At 48.6% G+C, this 27240-nt stretch overlaps 1 protein-coding gene across 1 annotated transcript in view; it reads right to left on the minus strand.

The window, feature by feature from the left end:
* The window catches only part of LOC149335341 (uncharacterized), a 31978-nt gene extending 18174 nt beyond the window's left edge, over positions 1-13804 (minus strand). Inside the window, exons 1-4 of the mRNA XM_089552025.1 lie at positions 13605-13804; positions 9992-10148; positions 8770-8876; positions 6153-6291 (exon numbers count right to left, since the gene is read on the minus strand). Coding sequence (XP_089408151.1) covers positions 6153-6291; positions 8770-8876; positions 9992-10148; positions 13605-13804 — 603 coding nt within the window. The remainder of the gene's footprint in view (positions 1-6152; positions 6292-8769; positions 8877-9991; positions 10149-13604) is intronic.
* Between the last annotated feature and the right edge of the window lie 13436 nt (positions 13805-27240).

Here is a 27240-nt window from a genome sequence, read left to right on the forward strand (position 1 = left end):
ACGAATCTGTCAGCGGTAACGAGGCGGCCCACAGTGCAGCTCGAGATGTCTACCTCCGAGCTGTACAGGGAGGGGTGGCTCAGGCCGAACATGATAGAGAAGGGCGATTAATCTCGTATCGAGAGATTACCGAACACTACAGGCAATGCCGGAGGTGTTTTCCCCCACCAAACACGGCGTTAAATAGGAGTCAGGCGACGGCGTGGAGACGCCTGCAGACTGGAGTATACCCAAACCCAGTATTAAATAAACATATCCGATCGGACTACGAGGACGATAAATGTAAAAAGTGTGGGGCGAGAGGAACCCTCGACCCTATAATTTGGGAGTGCCCTTACTCCCCAGGCAGGGCGCAAAACATTAGCAGTAGGGAAGCCTGGGAAACCTTGTTGCGTGGAGCTCGGACCCCGAGCTCCAACTCACCGCCGTCCAACTGGCAGAAGAGGCCGCCGGCGAAACCAACCCGGCCAGCATCGACTGCGACCATACCGTGCGGCTGGGCCGCTCTTAAGTCCCCTCCCCCGTAAACGGGGGTGAGACAGAGCGGCCCAGGCGGTGTGGTCCTTATCTGTTGGACAATAAAAGTTTTCAACAACAACAACATATCCTCCGCCCACCTAACTTTCTGCCGTCCCCGGCTACGCTTGCCTTCTCTTGGAATCCACTCCGTTACCCTTAAGGACCAGCGGTTATCTTGCCCTCGCATTACATGCCCTGCCCAATCCCATTTCTTCCTCTTGATTATGCTCTAATCCGTATGGCTACCAAAGCAGCGCTAAACCTACCAAAGAGCACTAGCATGGACAGGCTCTTAAAATTAGGAATGCACAACACTATATAAGAACTTATAGATGCACATCGCTACACACAGTACCTCGTCTGGCTGGCACGAAAAGCGGACGATATATACTGGATTCTCTGGGAATTCGCATACTCGCACACACTAAAGACTTAATCTCTCTCCCTCGCGCCATACACAACGCGCTTATCGTCAAACCCCTTCCAAAGAATGTCCACCCTGAATACCATAAATCCCGCCGAGTCGCGCGAGCCAAAGCTCTCCATAAAGAATATGGCACTTCGGAGGATGTGCGCTGGGTGGACACCGCGTGTGGTCCAGACCGTTCAGTAGTTGTGGCTTACCATCCAGCAGCCCCCACACTTACCAATTTCATAGACCCCCCTTGTACCCCTGAAGAAACAGAGGAAGCAGCTATAGCAATAGCCATTGCCGAAACCAATGCGGCTTATATAGTTAGCGACTCCAAAACAGCCATTCTTAACTTCGCCCGCGGACGCGTCCATCCCCGCGCGTGGCAGATATTGAGAATGTGCACCCTAAATTCCGATAGGCGTATTGAGCTCGTGTGGGTGCCGGCTCACTCTGGCAATCCTGGAAATGAGGCCGCCGATAACATAGCCCGAGGACTTATTTGCCGGGCAAATGGCGACCCCAGCCGGGATTTCTCGAGGGAGCGGGCACACACGTTCTCAGAACTGACTCAACAAGCACGCCTTGCCCGTCGACTCTATCCCCCTCCCCACCTCCGCCTATCCCACTCCCAACAAATCCTCTGGAGGCGACTCCAGACCCGAACTCTTCCTACCATAGAGTTTCTTACTACTACCTAGAGGGAAAGCTGGCGGCGCTGCACTTCAGCCAACATGGACGCTCAAAGCATCATGGGGCGGTGAGCTACTTGTTGCGGCACAGTCGTAGTTTTTCGGGAACACAGAGTGGCAGTACTAAGGCGTTTCATTCCGAAAACGTAGTTCGTGTGTGCGCAGACGACTTTCGCGCGAACGCAGTGTGCAAAAGCCATAGTAGTGAAGACGCGACGACACACGACGCCAATAAAAGGTTTTACTCTTCCGAAATGCCATTAAAAAACCTCTTAAAGTATCTAAACAACAACATTTTTTTTTTAAACATATTTACTTTTAAAAGTGCGCCTGTTAATTACGAAATATTAGTTTTTTTAGTGTTCATCACTTGGCCAATAGGAAAGCTAGTCATGTCTTATTTTAGGCAAACTTTGCACTTAAATGCTTTTCTGCTCGTTTGTTGCAATCATTAGACAAGATATTGAATGTTAGGACGTTTGTAGCTATCAAACAGCTTTATTTTTTTATTATTTTTTGGCCAAAAGGTACAGTTCCGCAACAAGTAGCTCACCGCCCCATGATGCTTTGAGCGCCCATGGTGGCTGAGGTGGTCACGTGGGGTCCCCATGCAAACTCCCATAGACGGCTTGCCAGCTTTCCCTCTAGGTAATAGTAAGAAACTCTATGCTTCCTACCCCTCAGCGTCTATCCTACTTCCGCCATGTTTCCCCAGAGTGCACTTTCTCCGCTGGCCCGCGTTTGTTCCCTCACCCACTCCGCCCGTTTCCGATCTCTCAACGTTACAGCTATCATTTTCTTTCCGTAGCTAGCTGCGTTGTCCTTAAAGGTGCACTGAAGAGGAATCTGAACTCGTATTTTTACCGCTGGAACTCGATCTAGACGTTCCGAGCGTTCTTCGAAACTTCGAATTATTGCCCTGTGCGGCCGATTTCCCTAATTTAAATCGGATTAACGTCGGGGCTCTCGCCTTTTTTTTTTTAATTCCCCGCAAGCGGTGGGAGGAGTCGACCAACTTTTCACCCAGTCCAGTGGCGGCTTGCCGCTCTGCCATCGGCGGAGTGATACGTAGTGATCGGCGAAAGCAAAGAGTCCACGCGTATTTTTATTTCCGTGGGCCTAATTTGCAGCTATGTAGTCTCTGACTAGACCTATTTATTCACGGAAACCTAAATCACAAAATAAAAGCGAAAGCAAAGTCGCCACGCGACTGCCTGAAAGGCACTCCATGAGTTGGTCGACTCCTCCCGCCGTATGCGGAGAATAAAAAAAAAAAAGAAAAGACGAGAGCAGGACGTTAATCCGATTTAATTAAGGAAATCGGCCGCACAGGGCCATAAATCGAAGTTTCTAAGAATGCTGGGAACGGGTAGATCGAGTTCCCGCGGTAAAAAGGCAAATTCAGATTCCTGTTCGGTGCACCTTTAACTTAAGCGAAAAGCTATAGAGACTGCCAAGTGGAAGATGAGCACCCTATGCCTATGTGGGCGGTGGTGGTAGTGGTTTACTTTAAAGAAAAAGAAAAAAAAGTGAATGAAGAGAATGTTGCCGGCTGCGGTTTTTTGGTTTTTGAGGGAAGGAAATGGCGCAGTATCTGTCTCACATATCTCGGCGGACACCTCAACCGCGCCGTAAGGGAAGGGAGGAAGGTAGGAGTGAAAGAAGAAAGAGAGAAAGAGGCCGCCGCGGTTGCGTGGTAGCAAGAAAGGAGAGTGTCAAGAGCACTTAGCACAACAGAGGGGCCGGTACATGTCTCTCCTCATTTCTTATGCTCGCGTCTTTTTGCTGTAGTCAATATACGTCGACCAATTTACTGTGACATGTCAGCTCGAAAAAAGACGAACACAAGACGAAAGAACAACGACACGACACAGAAGAGCCCGTACTGTAAAAAGAGTGTAAAAAGAGCTATTGCTTCGCTCTTTCTGGAATCTGCGCTTCGCAAGTCATGCCCACACCAAATGCATGCTAGCTTTGCTAGTCAGGCCAACCGCCTTTTGGCTGCAGTCTTCCCTTGATCGACTTTAATGGCTATTGCTGAAACCCTCCTAAAGAAGTTTGGTCCCCGACAAAAAATGGCTTGTACGGAACGCTCGAAGACAATGCCTGAAGTGATGCCTGATTTACATAAGGTGTCGCATAACCTCAAAAAAGTGGCCAGCAGGCACAACGTGTGTTCTCGGCGCCAAATAAGCTGGCGAAGCTGTGCTCCTGCATCGGCGGTGATCATGAGCGCGGTTGCAAAACGCGACATGAAGTAGCCTGTCGGATGTGCGTTAGGAGTGGTGTATTTGATGCCCCTTTCCTGCGGAAGGTGCTATATCGGGCAGACGGGGCGTTGCCTTAACGATCGTGCAAAAAACTTCAGGGTGCAAGACAAGCTTGCGAATTTAGTTCCGCATGTTTTAGAGTGCAAATGTGTGCCACGGTTGAAAGAAGCTAAGGTTCTAGGCAGCAGCTGTGCAAGTAGAAGATCCAGAGTTTTGCTGGAGGCCTTTGGCATAAATAAAAAACAAAAACAAACGAGAACAGTGTTTAAGCGGTGCTTCGATATATACTCTGCGGAGCGAGAATTTCTAGAGAAAGTACTGAGCACGTTTTTATTCGTCCTGATCGTTTTCCTTCCTTATCCTTTTCACTGATTCATCGTGTTCTTTATTGGTGTTTTTTCAATTACTTGCCGTGCTATAAACTAAATATGAAAAAAAGCGCTCTTATGTGTCCTGTCGTCGTTCTCTCGCCTTGTGCTCGTCTTTTTTGGCGCTAATAATTTCAAGAACGTCTAAGCAACTAGCCCAGCGCCAAGTTTTGCCAATTTACTGTGTATTTAGTAGTGCCTCACGAAGTCCTTTAAAGGGGCCCAGAAACGCAATCTTAGTTGACTGTTTTGCCTGTTGATCGCATACAATGAGTTACAGTGGTGCTATTAGCGTCGGTAATACCGCGTATATTCCGTTTTTTATTATTTTAATGTCTTCCCAAAAACAAATTCATGGCTCTGATGGTGTCGACACACAGTGGCGAGTTTTAGCAGCGGATATGACATCACCTGGCGCGAGCTTGATGATTGGACAAACAATAAACATACTACAAATTGTGTGAATAAATAGAGACACATTTTGTCACCTGTCGGTGTTTTATATCAGATCAACAAAAACTACTTGTTTGTCTAAGATAAAGGCCCTGCAAAGCAAGTAAAATAAAAATACACCACCAGGGGCTCTGGCATGTAAACGACGCTGCCAGTCTCAGCAAGAACGAGTTACAGAGAGCAGGCAACCATGGAGTGCAAACTTCCTCGACGTGCTCTGGCAGGCTGTTTTGATTGGTTGTGCCAGGTGCCGTCATTGGGAGAGCGAAATAGGAGTGGGAAGCCCCGCCAAAATCGAGTTGAGGGTAGCGTTTTGTTTGCTTGTATTTTGAAATTTATTCACTGAATAACACCCGTTCCTGTGCATCGATTCCTGTAATTCTTTTTAAGTCAGCATCTGTGTCACATAAAGAATCCACCTGAAGTACAGCCGGTATTCCCCCGAGCAGTGCTTCGCAGCCCCTTTAAGGGCTTCCTTACCCGACTCCGGAGGGCCGATATCGAAACCACGTGACCAGACCAAGAAGAGCGCTAGCCACGCCTCCCAGCGCGCGTCACACATTGGCGCGCCTGTCACGTGTTTTCTCGTGCGCTCGTAGGCGTGTCTAGCGCTCATCCTGGTCACGTGGTTTCGATATTGGCTGTGCAGGACAAAAAATTGCTTGCGCTGCCGCGGTGACGGGAATGCATGCCATTTTCGAAAATTTTAAAACTGGTGTGGATAAGGTGCCTAGCAGTAATAGTTAAACAATAAACTATTCAGCATTACTTGAGCTGCCTGCTTGTTAGCACGTCTAAGCTCTATTCCAATGCTACGCCAGAGAAGACACGCTTCTTTCTTAACTCAAAAAGCTTAGTTTTGAAGATTGCTGACAGTAATAGGTGGAACACTTTATATAATTTTTCACGCACCGACCTGGAGATAAAAAAGTTAGTCATCGGTTCAGCTCAGCCGAACCGATTATCACGTTAATAAACGTGGTTTAACTTTGGTACATCTTTTATTGTTTCTTAGTTCCCCCCACCAGTTCACAGCCGCTTATCTGTCTTCACTGATTGGCCTGATGGAGACAAAGACTAATCGACGCTCAGTAGCGCACAGGTCTGGCTATATATACCCCTACGTGACGTCACAACTGTGAATTAAATCACGTGACACAACGTGATTACCAAGTGGTTTCTTTACTGCCTCTGCCGACAAATTGCAATATGAAAATTCAATGTCAAAGATCAAGATCAAAGTTCTTAGTCAAGGTCAAGTCGAAAGTCAACCATAGTTCACTAAGTCGACCACACATGGTTAGGTATATGCGCATAGCAGCACTAGCCATGACTTACCTCAAGGTCGTTTCAAGGTCATTCGGAGGGTTAGGGCGAAATGCGTCCCAGCTATAGTATAGCTTTCGCTATAAAAGTACCATGAAATGAGGTCACTCACCAGGTTAATTTTGTATGACTTCTCAGGCATGTTGAGCTGAATCCAAAAAGTTGGCGGCATTAACCGTCCTTCAGCCCAGGGTCGGTCGTCGTTAATTTCGTGAGTCAAAATCAGAAAGCCGTCCATCCAGAATGTGTCCCTGACGAGTACAAAAGAAATGGCAAGCGCTGTCCAGCAATCTGCCGACTGTGCATGGGCAAAGCGTATACTCTTAGGTGCGAAAATAGTACGCGTGCCACGGGTAGTCTGACATGCAACCCCACAAGAGTTTTCTTTTTTTAGAATGAACATAATAGAGATGCATTGCGTAAACCTGGACATGAAAAACAAAAAAAAAAAGCAGCGAAAGCGGCTTGCCGCAACGTTCGAAGATTAGTTCGCTATACGTGCGCTCCTTAGCGCGCTCTCCTTCCTCCATAGCGTCTGCCAAGCGCACAGCTCTGGTTATATTTACCAAATACCTGACGTCACAACTCAGAACTGAATCACAAAACGTGATTACCACGTGGCTTTCTTACTGCCTCTCCCGACAGCTTGCAAGGTCAAAATTCAATGTCAAAGTTGAAGCTTAAAGTTCAAGGTCAAAGGTCAAGGTCAGAGGAGACGGGCAAAGCTGAAGGTCAAAGCTTGAGGTTAAAGGTTTAGTTTAGTTTAGTTTATGGGGTTTAACGTCCCAAAGCGACTAAGGCTATGAGAGATGCCTTAGTGGAGGGCTCCGGAAATTTCGACCACCTGAGGTTCTTTAACGTGCACTGACATCGCACAGTACACAGGCCTCTAGAATTTCTCCTCCAAAGAAATTCAACCACCGCGGCCGGGATCGAACCCGCGTCTTTCGGGTCAGCAGCCGAGCACCATAACCACTGAGCCTCAGCGGTGGCCCTGAGGTTAAAGGTGGTCCAGTGGTTAGATATATGTGCATAGCAACGCTAGTCATGACTTGTCTATAGGTTGTTTCAAGGTCATTTGGAGTTTCACGGCGAAATGTGTATGTGTCCGAGGTATAGTAGTGTAGCTTTCGCTACAAAACAGATATGTTCTGCTGTAAAATTTATGCTGTAGGAGACAGCGTCAGGTATTTTCGGGAGTGTTCGCGGTGTTGTAGGCGTGCTATCTGGAAAATTCCCCGTTATTTTCAATGAAATGCTGCAGAGACCGACGGGAATTCAGCTTCGTATACGAGAGTCGAGTGCGCTTGCCGCTCTCACTGCCACTAAGTTTATTTTGAGCGCACCAGTTGTCCCAGTGAACGGTTTACTTCTGAAGCTCTCTTCTGGATATGCCTGTCTGTTATTATCGTCATCAATTGTGACAGTATACTCCCGGCAATGAAAACGTGGCTGGGATCTCTACAAGGTAAAACTGGGTCGCCTTCCTTATCATGGTTGCCTAGTGAGCAGCGCGAGGAAAAGTGGCCCTAAAACTCTCCCTCTCTAGTTTTTTACTTTTCGTTATAGTGTCCACAAGTGACGCAAATATACTAATTCTAAGGTTGCTCTAATAGACTGACTGCTCGCCGGAACTACCTGTACAGCTTCCTCGGCCTTACTACAACGCGATTGACTGAACCTTTTCTCTCTTCCTATATACACGACATTGCGATAGGCTTATGAAAGTCGGTCCGTTAGCTATTCCCGGAAGTGAGCGCTGTAATAAGCTAGGCAAACAACTCTCGAAACGGGCGCTAACTGTTCCACGGTCTAGACGGCCACCTTACACTTCCACGCATATTTAACAGGCCTCATCCGCGCTATAGGCAAAACTGCCTTCCGCATAAACTAACATTGATGATAGTGAGATAGAAGCCAACAGCCACAGAAACCAAGGGACACAGGGTTTTTTTTTATTTATTTATTTATTTATTTATTTTGTGGTGTTGCTCAATTTAGAATATTACTGGATATGTTATCGCTTAAAGCTAATTGATAAGAAAAGCAGAAGAAAAAAACAACCACATGCCACCGGTGGGATCCGAACCCACGACCTCCGAATTACGCGTCCGGTGCTCTACCTCTGAGCTACGGCGACGGCTGTCAAATCTTCCGCTTTCAGGAGTATTTATGTTTACAAATAACCTAACTTGAGAGTGTTCATCAGCGCCACCCGCATTCGTAAGCGGCGCACGTAGCACGTCCTGAGGTACCGCCGGTGTGACGTAGAACGTCATCTAACAACGAGGGTGGAAGCTGTGTGAGTACCCTCTTATGCTTCCTATGGTGTCAAGGCTGCCAGAATCGAGGCCCTCGCTAAGCAATTAAGCAAACAAGGTGAATTTTTATGGCGCAAGGGAAACTGTGGCTAAAGAACGCCATGACACAAGGTATTTTCGTTTGCTCATAGTGGGGTCTGAGACACATTTCCCAAGCATTTCCCCCTAAAGAAGCCCAGCACCTGGCCAGGGGAAAGCTTGTATACCCACTGTATCCCCGGTGGGTACCCGGCGGCACCGGGGATCGAACACCGCACCCCCCCGCATGTGAGGCGGATGCTCAACCACTTTGCCACCGCTGCGGGCATAAACGAACATTTAAATTCCGAGAGCACACACATGCAGTGAAGGAAACGTGAACACATACCTACTAAAGGTCATCGTTTAGCACTCACGATGATAGCTCACCATAGAATTGTCATCATGTGGTCCAGGTATTTTGCGAAGGCGCTACGGATAAAAAAGTGGAGCGGCCGGGCAGGCTTCGCCACTCGGTTGAGTATTCCTTTCACGTCCTGCGAAATCAAAAGAATTAACAAATAGGATATGCTGCGCCAGCTAGCCATACTCATACCAGGCCAGATGGTGAGCTACCAAACACGGCATCAGAGTTTCTTGTTTGCCTTTAAAGTCGAGCAAGGACAACGCACAATGCGATCATTGACACCGGGTGACTCGACAGCCGATGCCACGTCTTCATGATACCACGTCTTCGTTGAAGCAGATCGTCGAAAGCTTCTATGAAGACATGGAATCGGCAACGAGTAAAGTAAAAACACTAGTACACTGTACTGATGGGCGATTTCAAAGCCTATCAATCATAATGTGCGGCATTACGCTGCTTCACACTTTTTTTGTACACATAGGTTACCTACGTGCTTTACGTACAGTATGCGCTTTGCGTTGCCATCAGTTTTGTAAGGAGCGCGACGTGAGGATTGGCTCTTTTCGTCATATTACTGTGAGGCCGGCGAGCGAAAATAGGCCGTCAATCATTTTTTCAGGAACAATAACTGCGGGTTTGTTGAAGTAATATCGGTAAGCATTCAGTGAACGTTCTAGACAGATAATTAGTTGCACCCTTCTGTATAGGGGTGGGGGGGGGGGTTAACTCGCTCAGCAGTTTATTCGGATTGAATGCTAGTTTTATTCTTCTCCTTTATAAACTACATTCTCGCCCTCGCTTGGCCTCTTACTTGCTTGCATTTTTTTTTTCTAAACTGAGCGGCCCCTGCCTGCTCTTAAACAGCAGTGTACAGTACGGTCCACTGTTAAAGGGAACAAGCGGTCGCCAGCAGTAAGCATGGCGGCTGGTCTTTCCACGCATGTGCCTCATGCCGCCTCTTCCCGCCGCATCTAGGCAGCAGGGCTTCGTGAAGCGCGGAGGTCTCGCGATCGCACGTTCCCTTTAACAATGGACTGTACTGTACCTCGTATTTCAGCCTCGTGCACTGAAGGCAGGAGGGAGTTGCATTGGATAGCAACGTCTTATAGTTTCTGTCTTGCACGCAGCAACATCAAATTTCATCCGTTCAGTACAGGAACGTACAGTACACCCGCTCCGCCTTGTTAGTGTTAGGTGCAGTGGCAGCAGCGAAAGAAAAGCCACTATGGCATAACTTAAACGTACACGAAGGATGGTGAACAAGTCGGTGAAGTTTTCTTTATGGACGCCGAAATGCAGAACGTTCAAGTATCCCCAGTGGTATATCTTCTTCCGTAAAAGGTCTTCAAGCCTTGAAGTGGCCGAAGGTGTTGTTAAGATTTCCATCGTTTCGGGGTAATGGCTGCAAAGAAATTTGTATACCACGTCTTGCACGACTGCAACGGTAGGAATAAAGAGCGAACTCCATCAGCTTTTTATTTTACTTGACTTGGGTGGACTATTAACAGAATTTTCACTGTCTTGCAAAGTTTCGTACAGAAATTTGTACTTTAGCACCGAAGGCAAACGCCCTGCGCAGTTGTGTGACTGTGTTCAAGAACTGTCTGATCTAAACAGCCTTTTCAAGGGCTCAAGTGTTTGCCTAAAACTGAGAAAAGTGCGCGATATCGGTGAGTTCATAGCTCATTTAAGTTAAAAAAATTTACAGGGACACCTAATTACATTATGCGCCGGCGATGCGATCGAATTTTGAGCAGTTGATTATTATACCGGAACTGACTGGTGGGGCTTTTGAGACCCATGTTGCCTTCCAGTCCAACATTGAGAAGGAACACCTCCCGCAAGCCTCCTTTTTTGCACAGGTATCTACAGGAGGCTGTCAACGCGATAGCGTTGGAGGCCTCGTTAAGCAGAAAATCCAGCGTCGGCGTTGTCGGCGTTGTGAGCGATAAAAAGTGCGGCGCAGGGTGGCCCAGGAAGCCAGCCCCGGAGAAGCAACCTTGGTCACGTGACCCTGTGGGGCCATCACGCCCTACCCACCGGATTGTGAGAAAAATAACCACACTGGCGGGTGGCAGTTAAATTAAAGGTTGATCGCGAGAGATTGCCCCGAAATAGCAACTTGGGTCGCACCGGTGGCAGCGTCTGCCACCGCAGGGCAGTGGCGCATCCCTTAATCGCTCCACCATTGCGCCAGTAGTGGTATGAGGATTCCCAGGGACATATGAACGTAAAGTTGAGAATGATCAGTTCTGAACATATGGGCATTCACTCATTGACGCTGCTGCGTGATATCCTTAAGGCGTAGTAGCTTAAGCGTCCCCTCCCGTTTCTGTTCGTAGACGTTATACCCCTGTCAAGCGCGCAAAATAAAGTGCACTTACGAAGAGTGTCACTTGCTGAAAGTGCACTCTAGCACAGCTAAACGTCGTAACATAAGTGCACTTGACAAAGTGCGCTCTCATGTCGGAGTGCGTTCACAGAACGCACTTTGAGCGCTGAGTGCGTAGCCTCGCCAGCAGCGACTTCAAAGACACATACGTATAGTGCATAAAAAGTACTTACAACTTTATTTTACATGCTATAATACTGTTTTTAGAAAAAATTCGTTCGTTGTAGCTACAGGCAAAGCAGCAAAACAAAGGTACGAGGTCCGATGCAACAACGCTGCCCGCCGCCATCTTGTTTGTTGCCGCAATTCTGGATAGTCTTGACTGGTCTTGACTTTTCTTCTATTTCAATTTTTTTTCCTTTGTTAAAAACGGTCGAACCTTGTTTTATTTGTGCTATCACGTTAAGCAATCAATTATTATGACACCTTTTTCTTTTCCATCGACCTCTTCATAAATTCCATTCATTTTCTGACGCCATTTTTTTTTTACTACGAGTGCACTTTGCTTTCCCGTTTAGCACCGCGTAGCCCAAAGTCACTCGGGATGCCGAAGCGCACTCCCCGTAAGTGCACTTAACTTGCGCGCTTGACAGGGGTATTAGTCAGCAGCACCTGCCGTCTGCCTAGGTAGGCAGGCTTCACAAAGACTAACATGGTATGATGACGTCACTTCCGACCCGGAGACGTCAGATTCTTCCAGGCAATGGGCAGTGCCCCGCTGGTGAGGTCACGTCCCTCCAGGCACGTCCCTCCAGGCGCGCGCGTAATGTGTGTATACGTGCGTGCGCGCGTGTGTGTGTATGCATGCATGTATGCATGTATGCATGTATGCGTGTATGTATGTATGCATGTATGTATGTATGTGTGTATGCATGCATGTATGTATGCGTGTATGTACGAGGGGGTACCCAAAAGAAACCGGACTAAATTTTTTGGTCGGCAAAGCTTCTGTGGTACCGCGTTTTGCCACTAGGAGCGCATAGAACGAACATTCCAGAGTCAGTAAGCCGAGTGCCGTCGTTGAAGGAGGTCACACTAGTTTAGGAAGAGTTTTAGAGTGACGACTGTTTTGTGTGAATGTCGTTTTTGCAATGACTGATTTTCGGGAACAGCGTGCGCCGGTGAAATTCTGATTTTTGCTCGGAAAAAGTTGAATGGAAACTCTTGAAATATTAAGAAAGACGTACAAGGACGATGCTATGGGGACAACTGAAGTGTTCCTGAATCGAATCCTGAATCAAAGCAACAATCATACCAATGGAGAACTTCAAATTCACCTCGCCTCAAGAAAGCTCTTCAGGTGAAACCAAACCTCAAAACAATGCTGATTTGTTTTTTCGACGTGAGAGGAGTCATCCATTGAGAATTTGTTCCGCAGGGTCAGACAGTTAGCCAGGCTTTCTACTTGGATGTTTTGAAAAGATTGGGCAACAGTGTGCTGTGGAAGCGGCCTGATTTGTGGCGGTCGGGTGACTGGTTTTTCCATCATGGCTCACATCATGGCCCTGCTCACACAGCCCTGTCTCTACGACAATTTTGGACCAAAAATGGCATGACCCCTATTCCTCAACCCTCATACTCTCCCGACCTTGCCCCGTGCTACTTTATTTGTTTCCTAGAATGAAAAAATAGGTGAATGAAAAGCGTTTCGCTGATGTTGCTGAGGTGCAGAAAAAAACGACGGAGGCACTGTCAAGCATCGCAAAAGATGAATTTAAACAATGTTTTGAAAAATGAAATGAAAGATTCGACAAGCGTATCATTGCAAGTGAGGAATACTTTGAAGGAGATTGAAGGTCTGTGCTTAAAATGTGAACAAATAAGTTCAAACAAAAATAAGTCCGGTTTCTTTTGGGCACCCCCTCGTATGTATGTATGTATGTATGTATGTATGTATGTATGTATGTATGTATGTATGTATGTATGTATGTATGTATGTATGTATGTATGTATGTATGTATGTATGTATGTATGTATGTATGTATGTATGTATGTATGTATGTATGTATGCATGTATGCATGTATGCATGCATGCATGCATGTATGTATGTATGTATGTATGTATGTATGTATGTATGTATGTATGTATGTATGTATGTATGTATGTATGTATGTATGTATGTATGTATGTATGTATGTATGTATGCATGTATGTATGTATGTATGTATGTATGTATGTATGTATGTATGTATGTATGTATGTATGTATGTATGTATGTATGTATGTACGTGTTCCACTCCCGCCTGGACCCAAGTTTTCTTATTTTTCATCATTGACAATTCGTGTCTATTTGGATTATGAATTGCCTTGTTGGATGGCTATGGATTGGATTGTGGATTGGCTACGGATTGGTGAAAACGCGACACGCCCTGTCCACGCCACTCATGAGCCGAAAATCTTAAAAATTGGGGAGCTGTAAACTTGGGTGAACTGCAATGCTCGTTCAGCCAGCACGCGGAACTCACATGTAGTCCAGGCTGACGCCGTGCTCCGTCTTTGAGTAATTGGCGGCCGCAGTCAAGAAGGCGTCGAACGAAGGACCTGCGCCCTTCCCCTCGAGGAACGCACCCTCGTCTTCTTTCGCCTGGAAGAAGTGGTAGTCGCAGAGGCCGTCCTCGGGAAAGATGAACCCGGGGTCCATCTCGTTCCCGAAGACGCATATCATCCATTTCGGCGTGGGAGGCTCTGCACAGGAGGAGGATCATTATCATCATCATCATTTATTAACCCTTAAGGGTCCCGTTAGGGACATTACATAAGGGGGGGGAGGTGGTACAGGGGTGTTCAACAGTCATACATGAATATATAAATATAGAAGGAATATGGAAATACAGAAAAATATAGAAAATATAAAATATAGAATAGATAAAAAAAGTAGAACAAGACGAAAAAAAGACAGAAGTAAATTCAAATAATCACGTCATGACAGAGTGTAGCAGAAATATAAACAGGATCGAAGAGGATCGACAGAGCGGCTCGAAAACGCGCCCACTTGACAACGAGAGGATGTGAAATTACGTGAGGCTCGGGAAAATTAGGGACCAGAAGCAGCGAGATGAGTTATGACGGTTTCCGGCTAGTCGGAAAGTCTAGTAGAAATAACAAGGAAAAATAGCAAAGCTAAAAATACGAAAAAAAAAGAAAATAAAAGAGGGAGAAGAAGACACTGAAGACGCACTGTGAAATGTGGGATCTGACGTAAAGATTAACTTTTCGACGCAGTAATTTGATCACAGCAGATGTTGTCGTTGGATCTTTGGTTCGCGCTGGCATAAAAGGGCTCTTTGAGCGCCACGACGGCCCCGAGTGAGATGATAAGCAGTGCTACCATTCATACTGTCCAGCTCTCTCGCTGTGTCGTCATTCTCTGCGCTCTGGTTGAAATTTCTCAAGTGCATTCCTTGCGTAGAGTGCATATTATACATGGCAAGAAAAACATAATTTTTCATAGTGCTTCACGTTAGTATAACAATGTTACTTCAGCTTCCAAGCACACCGTTCCTTCAGCGCTGAGTGCATCACTGGAAACCGACTACAGTTCTCTGTGCCACATTAACCATGTCACTTGGAGAAGCTGCGTTCGTAATGTTGAGGTATTGAAAGAAAATCACAGGACGATAGCAGCGTGCAACGCGAGATTCCGCGACAGCTGTTAAGGTAGTCATATTTTACGATATGTTGGCTTAGAGAATATGAGATCGACTTTATACTTACGTAGTTCTAGAGCGCTTTTAGTTTTCCATACATGCTCGTTTTTCGACTAGCTGTCATCTCCAATCCGCCGCTCAATCCTTATAAAAATGGTCTATAGACAGCCTATAGACTTCTTATAGACTCTATTGACTTCCTATAGATATTGTTTTTTGTCTATTCATAGTCTATAGACTCTCTATATACAAAAGTCTACTAGAAGTGTATGGCCATAAATCTATAGATTGTCTATAGAGTGTCAAGTGCATTTGTATTGCCTATAGACTGTTCTCTAGGATTTGTTTATAGACAGTCCATAGACTTTATAGACAGAAGTCTATAGACACTCTATACACTGTCTAAAACTCCTTTTGTAAGGATAAGGCGCGCGCGCGTTTAGCAGCAGCTGCCGTAGATGGACCTTGCTACGATCTCGCCATACCCCTCCCCCTTCCTGGGCAACTATGCTCCGGATGGCGAATCTTCTCCTCTGGCCCATCCTTCTCCTTTTGCAGTAACCACCTTCTGGACCGTTACTGCCCGAACCGCTCTCCGGTTGCGTTTTTACTCTTTAGCCATACCATTTTCTTTCCACGGTAACCCTCCTTCCCTTCCAACGTAACTATACCGTCCTCGTGGTCTCCTGGCAACCATTCTTCGGCTGCTACTTCTTACGGTCCCACCTTCTCCTTCCACGCTAACCACTCTAACGGTTGGGGATTCCTCCACTCTCGCGATTGCTTTCTGTAACCACCCTCCAGATGCTTCCATGGGAAACCAACCGTCGGTTACGCATTCCTCCGCTCAAGGTTTACCCTGCAACTTCCACGGTACACACCCTCCAAGTTGTTCCCATGGCAACGCACCCGCCGTTTACGCCGACTACCACGACATACTATTACTACTACGATGACGACTCGAAACACGGGAACGGGCGCATAACAGATGTCGCTGTAAAATGTGTCTTCGCCTGCAGCTGTGAAGTATACACGAGAAAAGAAAAAAAAAAACACCCTCCCATTGGCTACAGCTGGCGCGACGGTGCACCGAACTTACCTGAGCTTCCTTCTATTGGCTGCAGCTTGCGCGGCGCTCCTCCGAACCAACCCGAGCTTACCCGAGTTACTCCGAGGCTTCACACAAGACTCTTGATTGGGACCACTTTAGTAGTCCTTTCGCACTAGAAACTAGTTCGCCTGTGGAGAAGCTACAGCGATAGCCAGCTTCTTAGGAGCGAACCTAAATAAAGGGTTTGGACTCAACTATAAGGTAAGTAGGTGGTTCGGTGCGCCTGCTGGCCGCGTCGGCCCCGTTTCGATGCAGGCAATAAAATGGAGAGGACACTTAAACTCCGCCTTATGGGTACGAGGCGATAATATTGTGACGAAGACGAAGCTGGCAGTGGCGCGGGACGGAGCGCCCGCGCTAGGCCAGCGGCCATTAAATCATCTCATAGCCATGGTTCACCACGTCTCATTCTTCGGCTGGCCGCCGCGTAACATTTGGTGTGAGGTGCTGGGATCCCTTCATCGCCATCCTGGTCACGGAGCTTCGGCGTCCTGGGCCTGCCGTGGACGTCGGCCGTGAGTACCTGGTTAGCGCCGCACGGCCGTGCCCCAGCCCGCTCGACCTGAACCGACCTCGACGCTCACCCCAGCCCCGTCCCCCGCCCGGACCACACTACACGACGACCCAAGACCCGATGGACCCAAGAGCCGACGGACCCAAGACCCCACCGACCCAAGACCCCACTGACCCAAACGTGAAGACACCGTCCCCCTGCCTCTACCGTTCGGTGCGTCCAGAGACCTCGGCCGTCAGCTCCTGGCACCCTACGGCCCGGATGCTTCGTGGACCGGGACTCATTCTCTCATCTTTCTCATCGTGGCGGCCAGCACTGCACCATCTTCTACATATTGTTCGATCCTTCACTCAAGACCATCGCCATTTCGTCGTCTGTTCGTCACCGATCGGGACGATCGCTCGGAGGCCCCGGGTAGTGTGACGAAGACGAAGCTGGCAGTGGCGCGGGACGGAGTGCCCGCGCTAGGCCAGCGGCCATTAAATCATCTCATAGCCATGGTTCACCACGTCTCATTCTACGGCTGGCCGCCGCGTAACAATATTAATGGGTTCAGCTCTTACACGCGGAATTGGTCATTCTGTATTTTACATTCATAAATCCCCAGGAGTCCACATACCACTCTTGGGGAAACGGTGGAGTGGTTAAACGATGCGCCACTGCAGCTGCGATGGCAGGTGCTGCCACCGGTGGGGCTTGTGAGACCCATATTGCTCTTCCCGAACGACCTCTCGCGGCCAACCAGTAATTTAACTGCCACCTACCACGGCGGGGATTGTAGTCACAACCCGACCATTCGGTAGGCAGGTTGGGATGACAGGTCACGTGATTTAAGTGGGTCACCTACGCTGCTTCCTTTGGGATTTTTTGTAGATTTTTTTATCATGGTCAACGACGCCGGCTATTCTGCGACACGTGCTCTTTAAACCTCTCGCGTTAAACGGCAAAGAAGCACTCGTTTTATGCGATGGCCTAAATTACGGGGGAGCCTTCCGTTACCGCACAACCTTTCCTTTTCCTCCTTTCGCCGCTTTATCAACTAATTTTATCAAGGTGCGGTTCCGGTGTCCACCGAGAAGTGACAGTTCCTACGTGTTTCCTTTCCTCGGAATCTATTTTCATTTCCACTTTTAATGGTTAATCACCAGTTGCTACCAGCCGTAACTTATTCGAGCGCGCATGACATTTCGTGTGCTTTCGACACAGATGTACGCGCACAAGAAAGTAGGCTCACGAGTTACGCAGCTTTTCATGCCATCACCCCATGATCTGAAGAACAAAAATAAACAACACCTGCATCTGTATCCGCGGCAAACAATTGCGTGCATACGGAAGAACTTTATGAAATTGTAATCTTCATCATCACCATAACTACGCCCGCTGCAGGGCAAAAGCCTCTCGCAAAGTCCTTTAACCTCTGTACTGTGCAATTCGCGGCCACCTTATCCCCCGGAACTTCCTCATCTCATCCGCTCACCTGATCCTCTGACGTCCCCTGCCACGCTTTTCTCTTGAAATTCCCTCCGTTAAACATAAAACCATCTGTTATCTCTCGTTCGCATTACATGCCTGCCCATATTAATTTATTCTTGATTTCGACTGGGGTATCATTACCTTGCATTTTTTCCCAGACTCATTCTGCTCTGCTTCTAGGATACACCGTTAATGCCAGGGAGGTGGGGAGCTCAGTTCAGGGAAAGCTGTCGAACGACGTATGGGCGACATCGAAAGCAGCTTCCAGCTACAGGTAGATTCATGCATGCGCGTTAGTTTTGTTTGACGGAACATTTTATTTCTGCTGCCTTTGTTGCTTTCTTACACAGATGGGATCACGCACACATTGATGCTAAAATCAACGCTGCATAAATTCGTCTACCTTTATACGCCGCTGCCTTTTTCTTTCAGTGTCAAATGGAAAACTTGGGTCGTCCCCGTCATCATCAACAGCATCGGCATCAGCATCAGCAGCATCAGCCAGGGAAGGAAAAAGGGCTCTCCCATGTCTCTTCATTAATACTGCCCTGTGCGAGATGCGGCCACCGTATCCGTTAACTTCCTTATCTCATCCGCCCACCTAACGTTCCTCTGCTACGTCAGCCATCTGGGTATATAGCCTTCTGGGTATACTGGGTACAACCAGTTCATTACTCTTAACGACCATCGATTTTCTTGCCTTCCCATTAATTCACCTGCCCAAGCCAATTTTTTCTTCTTGATTTCGATTATCTTGCCTTCTCATTAACTGCCCTGCCCACGCCAATTTTTCTTCTTGATTTCACCTATGATATCACTAAACAGTGTTTGTTCCCTGGCCCGTACTGCCCTCATCCTATCTCTTAGCCTTACACCTATTTTCCTTTCCAAAGCTCGTTGCGTTGTCCTCAATTTACTTGAGTTATTTTTTGAAAAACCTGGGTATTGAGCAATGAAATATAGATTCAGTGTTCCCAGTTATCTACCCTGATTTAGGCGTATTTGTTGCTGATTAAACAGCCTCAGCTTGCAGCGATAACAGTAAGCATGAGGCGGTTTTCATGAAAACCTTGTTACAACCAGTGCAGACTCAAGAGGTGTTTCCTGATGAGGCAGGGGCAGCCTGCTAAAGGGCAGATGATTTTTTAGAGCGCAGCTCTACTGGCGTCCGTTCCTGGGTTTCGCGTCGTCGTCGGCCTCGTAACCAGCTCCGCCCCCCTTTCATCCCCCCAGCGCTATCGGCGTCAGCGGCATCAGTCAGTCGCTGCTATCTCTTCCCTCCTCCCTTTATCGTGTTCGCTTGCTGCGCGCGATTCTGCCCCCATCGTTTGCCGCTGGGTGTACACGCCGCCCCCCTCCCCCCTCTTCCTGCGAGTCTCCGGTTGTCAAAGCGCCGGCTCGAACTTAATTCCTTTCTTCGCTCCTCCTCCAATGCAACCCCTGTGCGGTGGCAATCAGAGAGCCAGATCGGTGGCGGCGGATCTGTATATGTGCACCGCCCGAGCCGAAATTGCGAATACGTGTGAAAAAATAAAAAAAAATTCTGTGATAGCGCATACATGTGTTGCTCGATTTCTTTGCCTCAATCTATCGAAAAGGTGAAACAGCTTATTTGCTGCGCTCAAATTTCGCATTAGGAAGTAACGTAATCGTCGGTAATTTTTTTTTTTGACGCAGGTGCTGTAAGGGCATGGGGAAAGAGACCCTTTCGAACTTTTCTACAAAATCATGTACCCCCCCCCCCCCCCCCCGCGCTGCCGTGTGCGCTTTAATATGATATTGACACATGCCTTCCTTAGAAGATGAGGAAGAACGCAACGGGCCATTGGAGAAAGACGAAGTGACTCTGCTCCGTCTCGTGCTGACCTGACTGGCTGCCGGTGTTCCTCGGCGCAGGAGACTTCTTTGTAACGTTACGTTACAAATCTGGTGGAGGTGCGGGGTACGCTTCCAGCGCATAATCTACCTCTCACTACGGAGCTTACTCCGGTACATCAGCGCCTCGGCCGCCGCCTACGTGGAGAGCCCCCGGAATTTGGACCACTTCCGGCCGCTACCAGGTCGACGCAGCCTCGGGCCCCTGTAACACCTGCGGAAATGACATCTGAGAGTAGGCTTCCCGCAAACATCCTCTGCCATCAGCCGCGAACACCACCGTCTTTTCATGGAGACGTGTTCGAGGACGCCGAGGACTGGCTTGAGGCCTTCGAGCGTGTGGCACGTTATAACGGGTGGGCCGATGAGCGTAAGCTCCACAACGTCTACTTTGCTCTTGAAGAGTCGGCGCGGACATGGTTTGAAAACCATGAGGCTTCCTTTCCATCCTGGGAAGCCTTCTGTCGTGACTTGAAGACCACTTTTCCAAGCGCCGACCGCCGGGAGCGAGCAGAACCTGCGCTGCACTCGCGGAACCAGCGCCAAAACGAGAGCGTGCGCATGTTTTATGAAGACATGACGCGTCTTTTCAAGCGCGCAGACCCACAGATGCCAGAAGACAAGAAGCTGCGCCACCTGATGCGAGGCGTGAAGCAAGAACTTTTCGCAGGACTAGTGCGCAGCCCACCGCGCACTGTTGCGGAGTTCCTCAGTGAGGCTACCACCATGGAGACGACGCTGCAACACCGGGCTCGTCAATACAATCGCGACGTGAACATCATTGGGTCCGACGCACTACCTATGCAGGGCGGAAGCGATATGGATGCACTACGCAACCTCGTCCGTGCTGTCGTGCGAGAAGAACTGCAAGCACTCCGGATGCCTTGCAACACGCCATCCTTTCCATCACTAGCTGAAGTCGTCCGGGACGAGGTGCGTATGGCAGCTGAGCGAGTTCCTGACGTTTCCTACCAGCTCGACGCGAGACCCACCTACGCGTCCGTCCTACGTAGGGCTCCCACGCAAGACAACAGTATCAATACCGCAGCTCCAGCAATGGAGCCGCAGGGTCCTCCTCGCTACACCCCTGCGCCAACCTATCAGCGACCCCGTAAGAGTCAAGTATGGCGTGCCCGCGACCGTCGGCCCCTCTGCTTCCATTGCGGTGAAGCAGGTCACCTCTACCGGGCGTGCCCGTACCGCCGCGTCGGCCTGCGCGGTTTCGCACCGGACGACCCCTGCCCTCAAAATGGCGAGCGGCCTACTGAAATCGAAAGCCACCTTGCTGCGCAACAGCATCCTGTTACGTCCGGCTACCAAGAACGTCGGTCTACGTCCCCAACAAGTTACCGTTCCTCAAGTCCGAGCTATCCCCGACGCCGACGCTCTCCCAGCCCTCGCCGGGAAAACTAATGTCAGCGGCCTTCGGAGGCAGGGTCGCTGATGTCGCGAAATGTGAAGATCCTCCGTCCTCGTCACGCCGACTCGACGAGATTTCGCTGGGGTCAGGTAGCAACAGCATCCGACGGGCTACCTTCGACCGATGCGACGACATTCCGCTTGGGACAGGTGACGACAGCATCCGACACACTACCTCCGATTTGCGCGTAAAGATTGATGGAGCCGATGTAACGGCGTTACTAGACACCGGTGCAGATTACTCGGTAATGAGCCACGGTCTCGCCCGCGAATTGAAGAAAGTTTTGACGCACTGGTCCGGCCCGAAAATTCGCACGGCGGGAAGTCACTTGATTACCCCTGTAGGCAAGTGCACAGCGCGTGTCGGCATCCGGGGTTTTGTGTATGTCGGAGAATTCGTCGTACTTCGCGAGTGTTCCAAAGACTTGATCCTTGGCCTAGACTTCCTGCAGACTAACGGCGCTGTCACTGACCTGAAAGAAGCGCGTGTGACGTTCTCGACGAAACGGGCCGTGGAGCGCATTGAAATCGAGGATCCGGAACTCAGCGTTCTGCGTATTGTCCACGATGACATGAGGGTGCCAGCACGGTCTAGTGTGCTTGTTCTTGTGCGTCATGACTTGTTTCACGACTACGAGGGCATCGCGGATGGGCACCTCCCGCTACTTCTCGAGAAGGAGATAGCCGTTGCTCGAGGACTCGTTCAACTCCATAACGGTTGTGCTACTGTCCTCCTGACGAATTTTGCTAAGGAGATGCGGCACCTCGCCAAGGAAACGGCTGTTGCCTTCCTTCACGACGTTACTGCCTCGCCTCGTTTATGCACCGCCGGGGCCAACCCTCAAGAGGAGGCTACATCTTGCCGTCTCCTTCAAACCGTTAAAATTAGCCCGGACTTGACGCCCGATCAAAGGAATCTTCTTTCGGCTCTTCTGACTGATTTCGCAGACTGCTTCGCCACTGGCTCCAAGGTCGGTCGTACTCCTGTCGCCAAGCACCGCATCATAACCGATGAGGCCACGTTACCGGTATGCCAACGCCCGTACCGGGTTTCTCCTAAGGAACGTGAAGCCATTCAAACGCAAGTGAATGAGATGCTTGCGGACGACGTAATCCAGCCTTCGACAAGCCCATGGGCGTCGCCAGTAGTCCTCGTCAAGAAGAAAGATGGCACCCTGAGATTCTGTGTCGATTACCGGAAACTAAACAACGTGACCAAAAAGGACGTCTATCCGCTCCCCAGGATTGATGATGCCCTCGACCGTCTACGCGATGCCAGGTACTTCTCCTCATTAGACCTCAAAAGCGGATACTGGCAAATCGAGGTGGATCAGAGAGACCGAGAGAAGACTGCATTTGTGACGCCCGACGGCCTATACGAGTTTAAGGTGCTTCCGTTTGGTCTTTGCTCTGCGCCGGCCACGTTCCAACGTATGATGGACACGGTTTTATCAGGTCTGAAGTGGCAGTCGTGCTTAGTGTACTTAGATGATGTCGTCGTTTTCCACTGCAGCGGAGTCTAAGGGCGCGCGTGATAAGCAATCTGCGTCTTGGTGTTTAAGTCCCGACTTATAAACAACGGTAACATCATACTCTTGAAGACGAAGTCTCCATCGAGCCAAGCGTCCAGACGGGTCTTTGAGGCTGGCCAGCCAGCACAGCGAATGATGGTCGCTGACAATACGGAAGGGTCGTCCATACAGGTATGGTCGAAACTTGCTTATGGCCAAGATTACCGCAAGACACTCCTTCTCGGTCGTTGAATAGTTCGCCTCCGATCGGGATAGTGTTCGACTCGCGTAAGCTATAACTCGTTCTACGCCATCTTGCCACTGGATAAGTACAGCCCCAAGGCCAACGTTGCTGGCATCAGTGTGGACGTCAGTTGCTGCGTTTTCATCGAAATGGGCGAGTATGGGGGGCCTGTGGAGGCGGCTTCGGAGCTCCTGGAAAGCTTGTTCTTGATCGCCTCCCCACAGGAAGGGTATGTCTTCTCTGGTTAGTGCTGTCAATGGTTCAGCTATCTTGGAGAAATCTTGGACGAAGCGTCGGTAGTAAGAGCAAAGGCCCAGAAATCGCCGAAGTGCCTTTTTATCGCTGGGACGTGGAAAACTTGACACTGCGGTAGTCTTGTCCGGATCAGGGAGAACGCCCTGTGCACTGACAACATGGCCGAGAAAGCGAAGTTCTTTGAAAGCGAAATGGCATTTCTCCGGCTTGATCGTTAATTGTGCGCCTTTGAGTGCTTGAAGCACAATGCGCAACCGGTCCAGGTGTTGCTCGAAAGTAGGCGAGAAAACGACGACATCATCTAAGTACACTAAGCACGACGAGTTATAGCTTACGCGAGTCGAACACTATCCCGATCGGAGGCTAACTATTCAACGACCGAGAAGGAGTGTCTTGCGGTAATCTGGGCCATAAGCAAGTTTCGACCATACCTGTATGGACGACCCTTCCGTATTGTCAGCGACCATCATTCGCTGTGCTGGCTGGCCAGCCTCAAAGACCCGTCTGGACGCTTGGCTCGATGGAGCCTTCGTCTTCAAGAGTATGATGTTACCGTTGTTTATAAGTCGGGACTTAAACACCAAGACGCAGATTGCTTATCACGCGCGCCCTTAGACTCCGCTGCAGTGGAAAACGCCGACGATTTTCCCTTCATTGGGGCCATTACTCAATCTCATATGGCTGACCTTCAACGCAAGGACCAGGAGCTGGCGCCGCTCATCGAGTATCTAGAACGTTACGTTACAATATAACGCACACAACAAACGTGTACGCTTCTACATGTACCGTGCTAGACAAAGCTAGAGGCTTGAATTTATGGAAACTTCCCTGCAGCTTGACGGTGCGTCAAAATAACGGAGCCATCTTAAGCCTTAAACAGACGAGGTTGTGGACGTCGAATAGCGCAGAGCAACCCTTTTGATAATATCATCCATAAAGACTTACTTGGTCTTGTTGTAGTCGTTTCTGAAAACACAAAGAGCGCAGTTTCTTTAATCTCTCTCGTAAGAATGCATATGTCTTTACTGCCTGAACTAAGGCAGGGAATGTTTAATCGAGATGTTTCTTCACTGCCTTATTAGAAACGTCGAGAATCGAAATTGACCGATATAACTTCGATGCTAGTGGGACATTTGCAGTTCAGTAAGAAGAGCCCTCAGAAAGTGGCAGTCTAACCGTTGACAAAAATTAATATTTCATGGCGCATGACGCATACAATTAGGAGTCCATGGGTTTTTTGTATTTACTCTTGTTTCCGCGTGTATAGGCGTTTCCTTCATCGTTAAATCTCCCCTGACGCGGTTTGCACCGAGGGCATGAAAAGCGAAATACTGGTAGATAATTACTCAGCCGTCATGCTCCCGCAAACCGTTTTGATCTAGCTGAAGTAGCACGACAGGTACCGGCGATTAAAAACTATCCCTTTATCTTTTTCTCTCAACTCAACCCCCGCGAGACGGAAAAAAAATTTAAAGATCGCAGGCGGGAACTAGGCTCAAATGCCTCGGTCAACCCCGACCGCCCCGACCCCGAACTGGCCTCTATCCACTATGTGCGGTCAGCAAAGGTACCTAGTTACGAAACCAGTGCTCAATAACGCAATAAGGAAGAGGGAAGGGTCGGGGGGGGGGGGGGGGGGGGGGGGGGGGGGATGGCGAAGCTACAGCCGTCGCTTATGCACTCTGAAGGAGGGCGAAAATGGACAGGAGAGTGGGTGCTTGCTTGCCCTGACGTGGACACTGCTAAGAAGGTTTTGATGTTTCATGCAAACTGACAGGCCTCAGTAAAACCTTTCACTTCAATTCCAAGTTTTAAAATTCTGCTCATACGCGTGGCGTAGTGAAAATTTTGAGGCAAAGTACTTTCGCTTGCAGCGTCAATAGCATGCTTTTAACGCCTCTGATATTGCGTGCTTTCATCGCAGTGAAGTGTATATTTGTGCTTCTTACACTATACGGAGAAATTTCATGAGGTCCTTCACACACCCTCGCAGGGTCCTACACTTCAGATAGTGGTAAAAGCGGGTTCTGAGGGTTTGAAACGCGCTAACAATTACAGTTGATGCTGTATGTTATCGGTCTATAGTAGCCGGCGTAAGAGGACTAGCTGGAAACATTGAGGAATAAGAGCTCCTCCAAAGGGCGAGTTGCAGCCCGGGAATATAACAAAAAATCAACGCGGTAGAATATATTTTCTTACAAACCTTCGAATCACATAAACAATACAAGCTAGTTAGAACAGTGATATTTCTCCCCTGGAAGAGCATACAACAACAGCAGTACTAACACGGAAAAACTTCTACTAATCTCTCCGAGCTCAGTAATCATATTCAGTAAATCATGTTTCATTTCGCTTGCTGTTGGTATAGTAGTAGGTCGTGCGTCTGAACAAAGCCCTCTGTAAATAACGTCGAACATAGGTGTCATGTTTGACAGCGCCGTTGTGAAAAGGCCATGAATCCAGCGTTGAGCAAAGCGCACAAGGTGTTCCGCTTTTACGTGTACCACAAAGCGGTTGCTCATCGTCAAGATACAAGAATACCGTAGAAGCTTTCAGTCTTATTCATGGAGTGGGAGGCTCCCTTGTCTACCTCTGCACTCGAGGCCCCAAAGGGTCTTCGTAGCACGAGCATGGACAGCAGCGGCAGCTGCTAGAGTCCCCGACTAGGGACCTCACCAACACATTCCCCTCACAAATCTCCCAATAAATTTTTTCATTCATTCATTCATTCATTCATTCATTCATTCATTCATTCATTCATTCATTCATTCATTCATTCATTCATTCATTCATTCATTCATTCATTCATTCATTCATTCATTCATTCATTCATTATCTCGCTAGCGTCTCTTAAGCACTTTCCTCATCTTGGCCAGTGTCCAGCCTTCCTATTTAGTTTGTTGCGGTTAACAATTGGTTTATGGCTTACGGGGGTTTAACGTTCCAAAGCGACTCGGGCTATGAGGGACGCCGTAGTGAAGGGCTCCGGAAATTTCAACCACCTGGGGTTCTTTAACGTGCCCTGACATCGCGCAGTACACGGGGCCTCTAGAATTTCGCCTCCATCGAAATTCGGCCGCCACGGCCGGGATTGAACCCGCGTCTTTCGGGTCAGCAGCTGAGCGCCATAACCGCTGAGCCACTGCGGCGGCGCTCATCCGGTTAACGAACTTAGTGTCTCAAAGGCTTTTTCCCACATCTCAAGTTCCTTTCATTCAGCATGAATAACTTCAGGGTCACTCTTGATGTGGTGAATGCCCGCTGCTGCCATTTTTCTCTTTAACCGCGCGTATGAAAACTCAAGATGAAACTGAAGCAGTCTTACCCAGCTGATTCACTGTCGTCGGCACAGTTGTTTTCGCTGAAAGAAGCGCACATACGAGTCAATGTGGACCTATTATGCTCAGATATTGTCGCATGGTATTGATGTCCTACTCAGACGTTATTTAGGATCTACATCGTTAGCTGTGGCACCAGGGGATCGTAGCTGTCAGTTGGGCTAGCACAGGCATGACCATGTTGCAATGCAAGAAGTTGGGTGCCCTTTGCGGTAGAAGACAGAGGCGTGGTCGCGTTCCTGTTGCAGCATCACGATTCTAAGAACGCGAGCCAGCGCTCATCACAGAACCGCATTCTTGTGAACGGTAGTATGTTGCGGTTTTGTAACCCACCTTCTTCAGTCGGGATGCGTTTGAAAGGACTATTCGGGATGCGCTAGCACGAACGGGCGACACAGCTTTGAAACTTCGCGACTTTACTGCGAGCTCAAAGATTAAAAATGGAGCTATACTAAAGTTAGCATGCAAAATAAATCCAAACCTTTAATGTACATTTCACAACAACCTCCACGAGTTTTACATGCAAAATTCCCCGCGAAAAATAATCACAATAGTTCAGCTAATTCGTCCCATTTCGGATGAAACAGCGCGAAACGAGACAAAAGAAAAGGGACGGAGGCAGCGTTCTTTTGTCACGTTCTTCCATCCACCATAAACTGCTGCCAACTTGCTTAGCTTCCCTTCCTTCTTCTAATTTATCTTTTTAATTATAAA

This window comes from Amblyomma mixtum, chromosome 7 (assembly GCF_055824585.1).
Source record: "Amblyomma mixtum isolate Tamu chromosome 7, ASM5582458v1, whole genome shotgun sequence".
NCBI classification, from domain to species: domain Eukaryota; kingdom Metazoa; phylum Arthropoda; class Arachnida; order Ixodida; family Ixodidae; genus Amblyomma; species Amblyomma mixtum.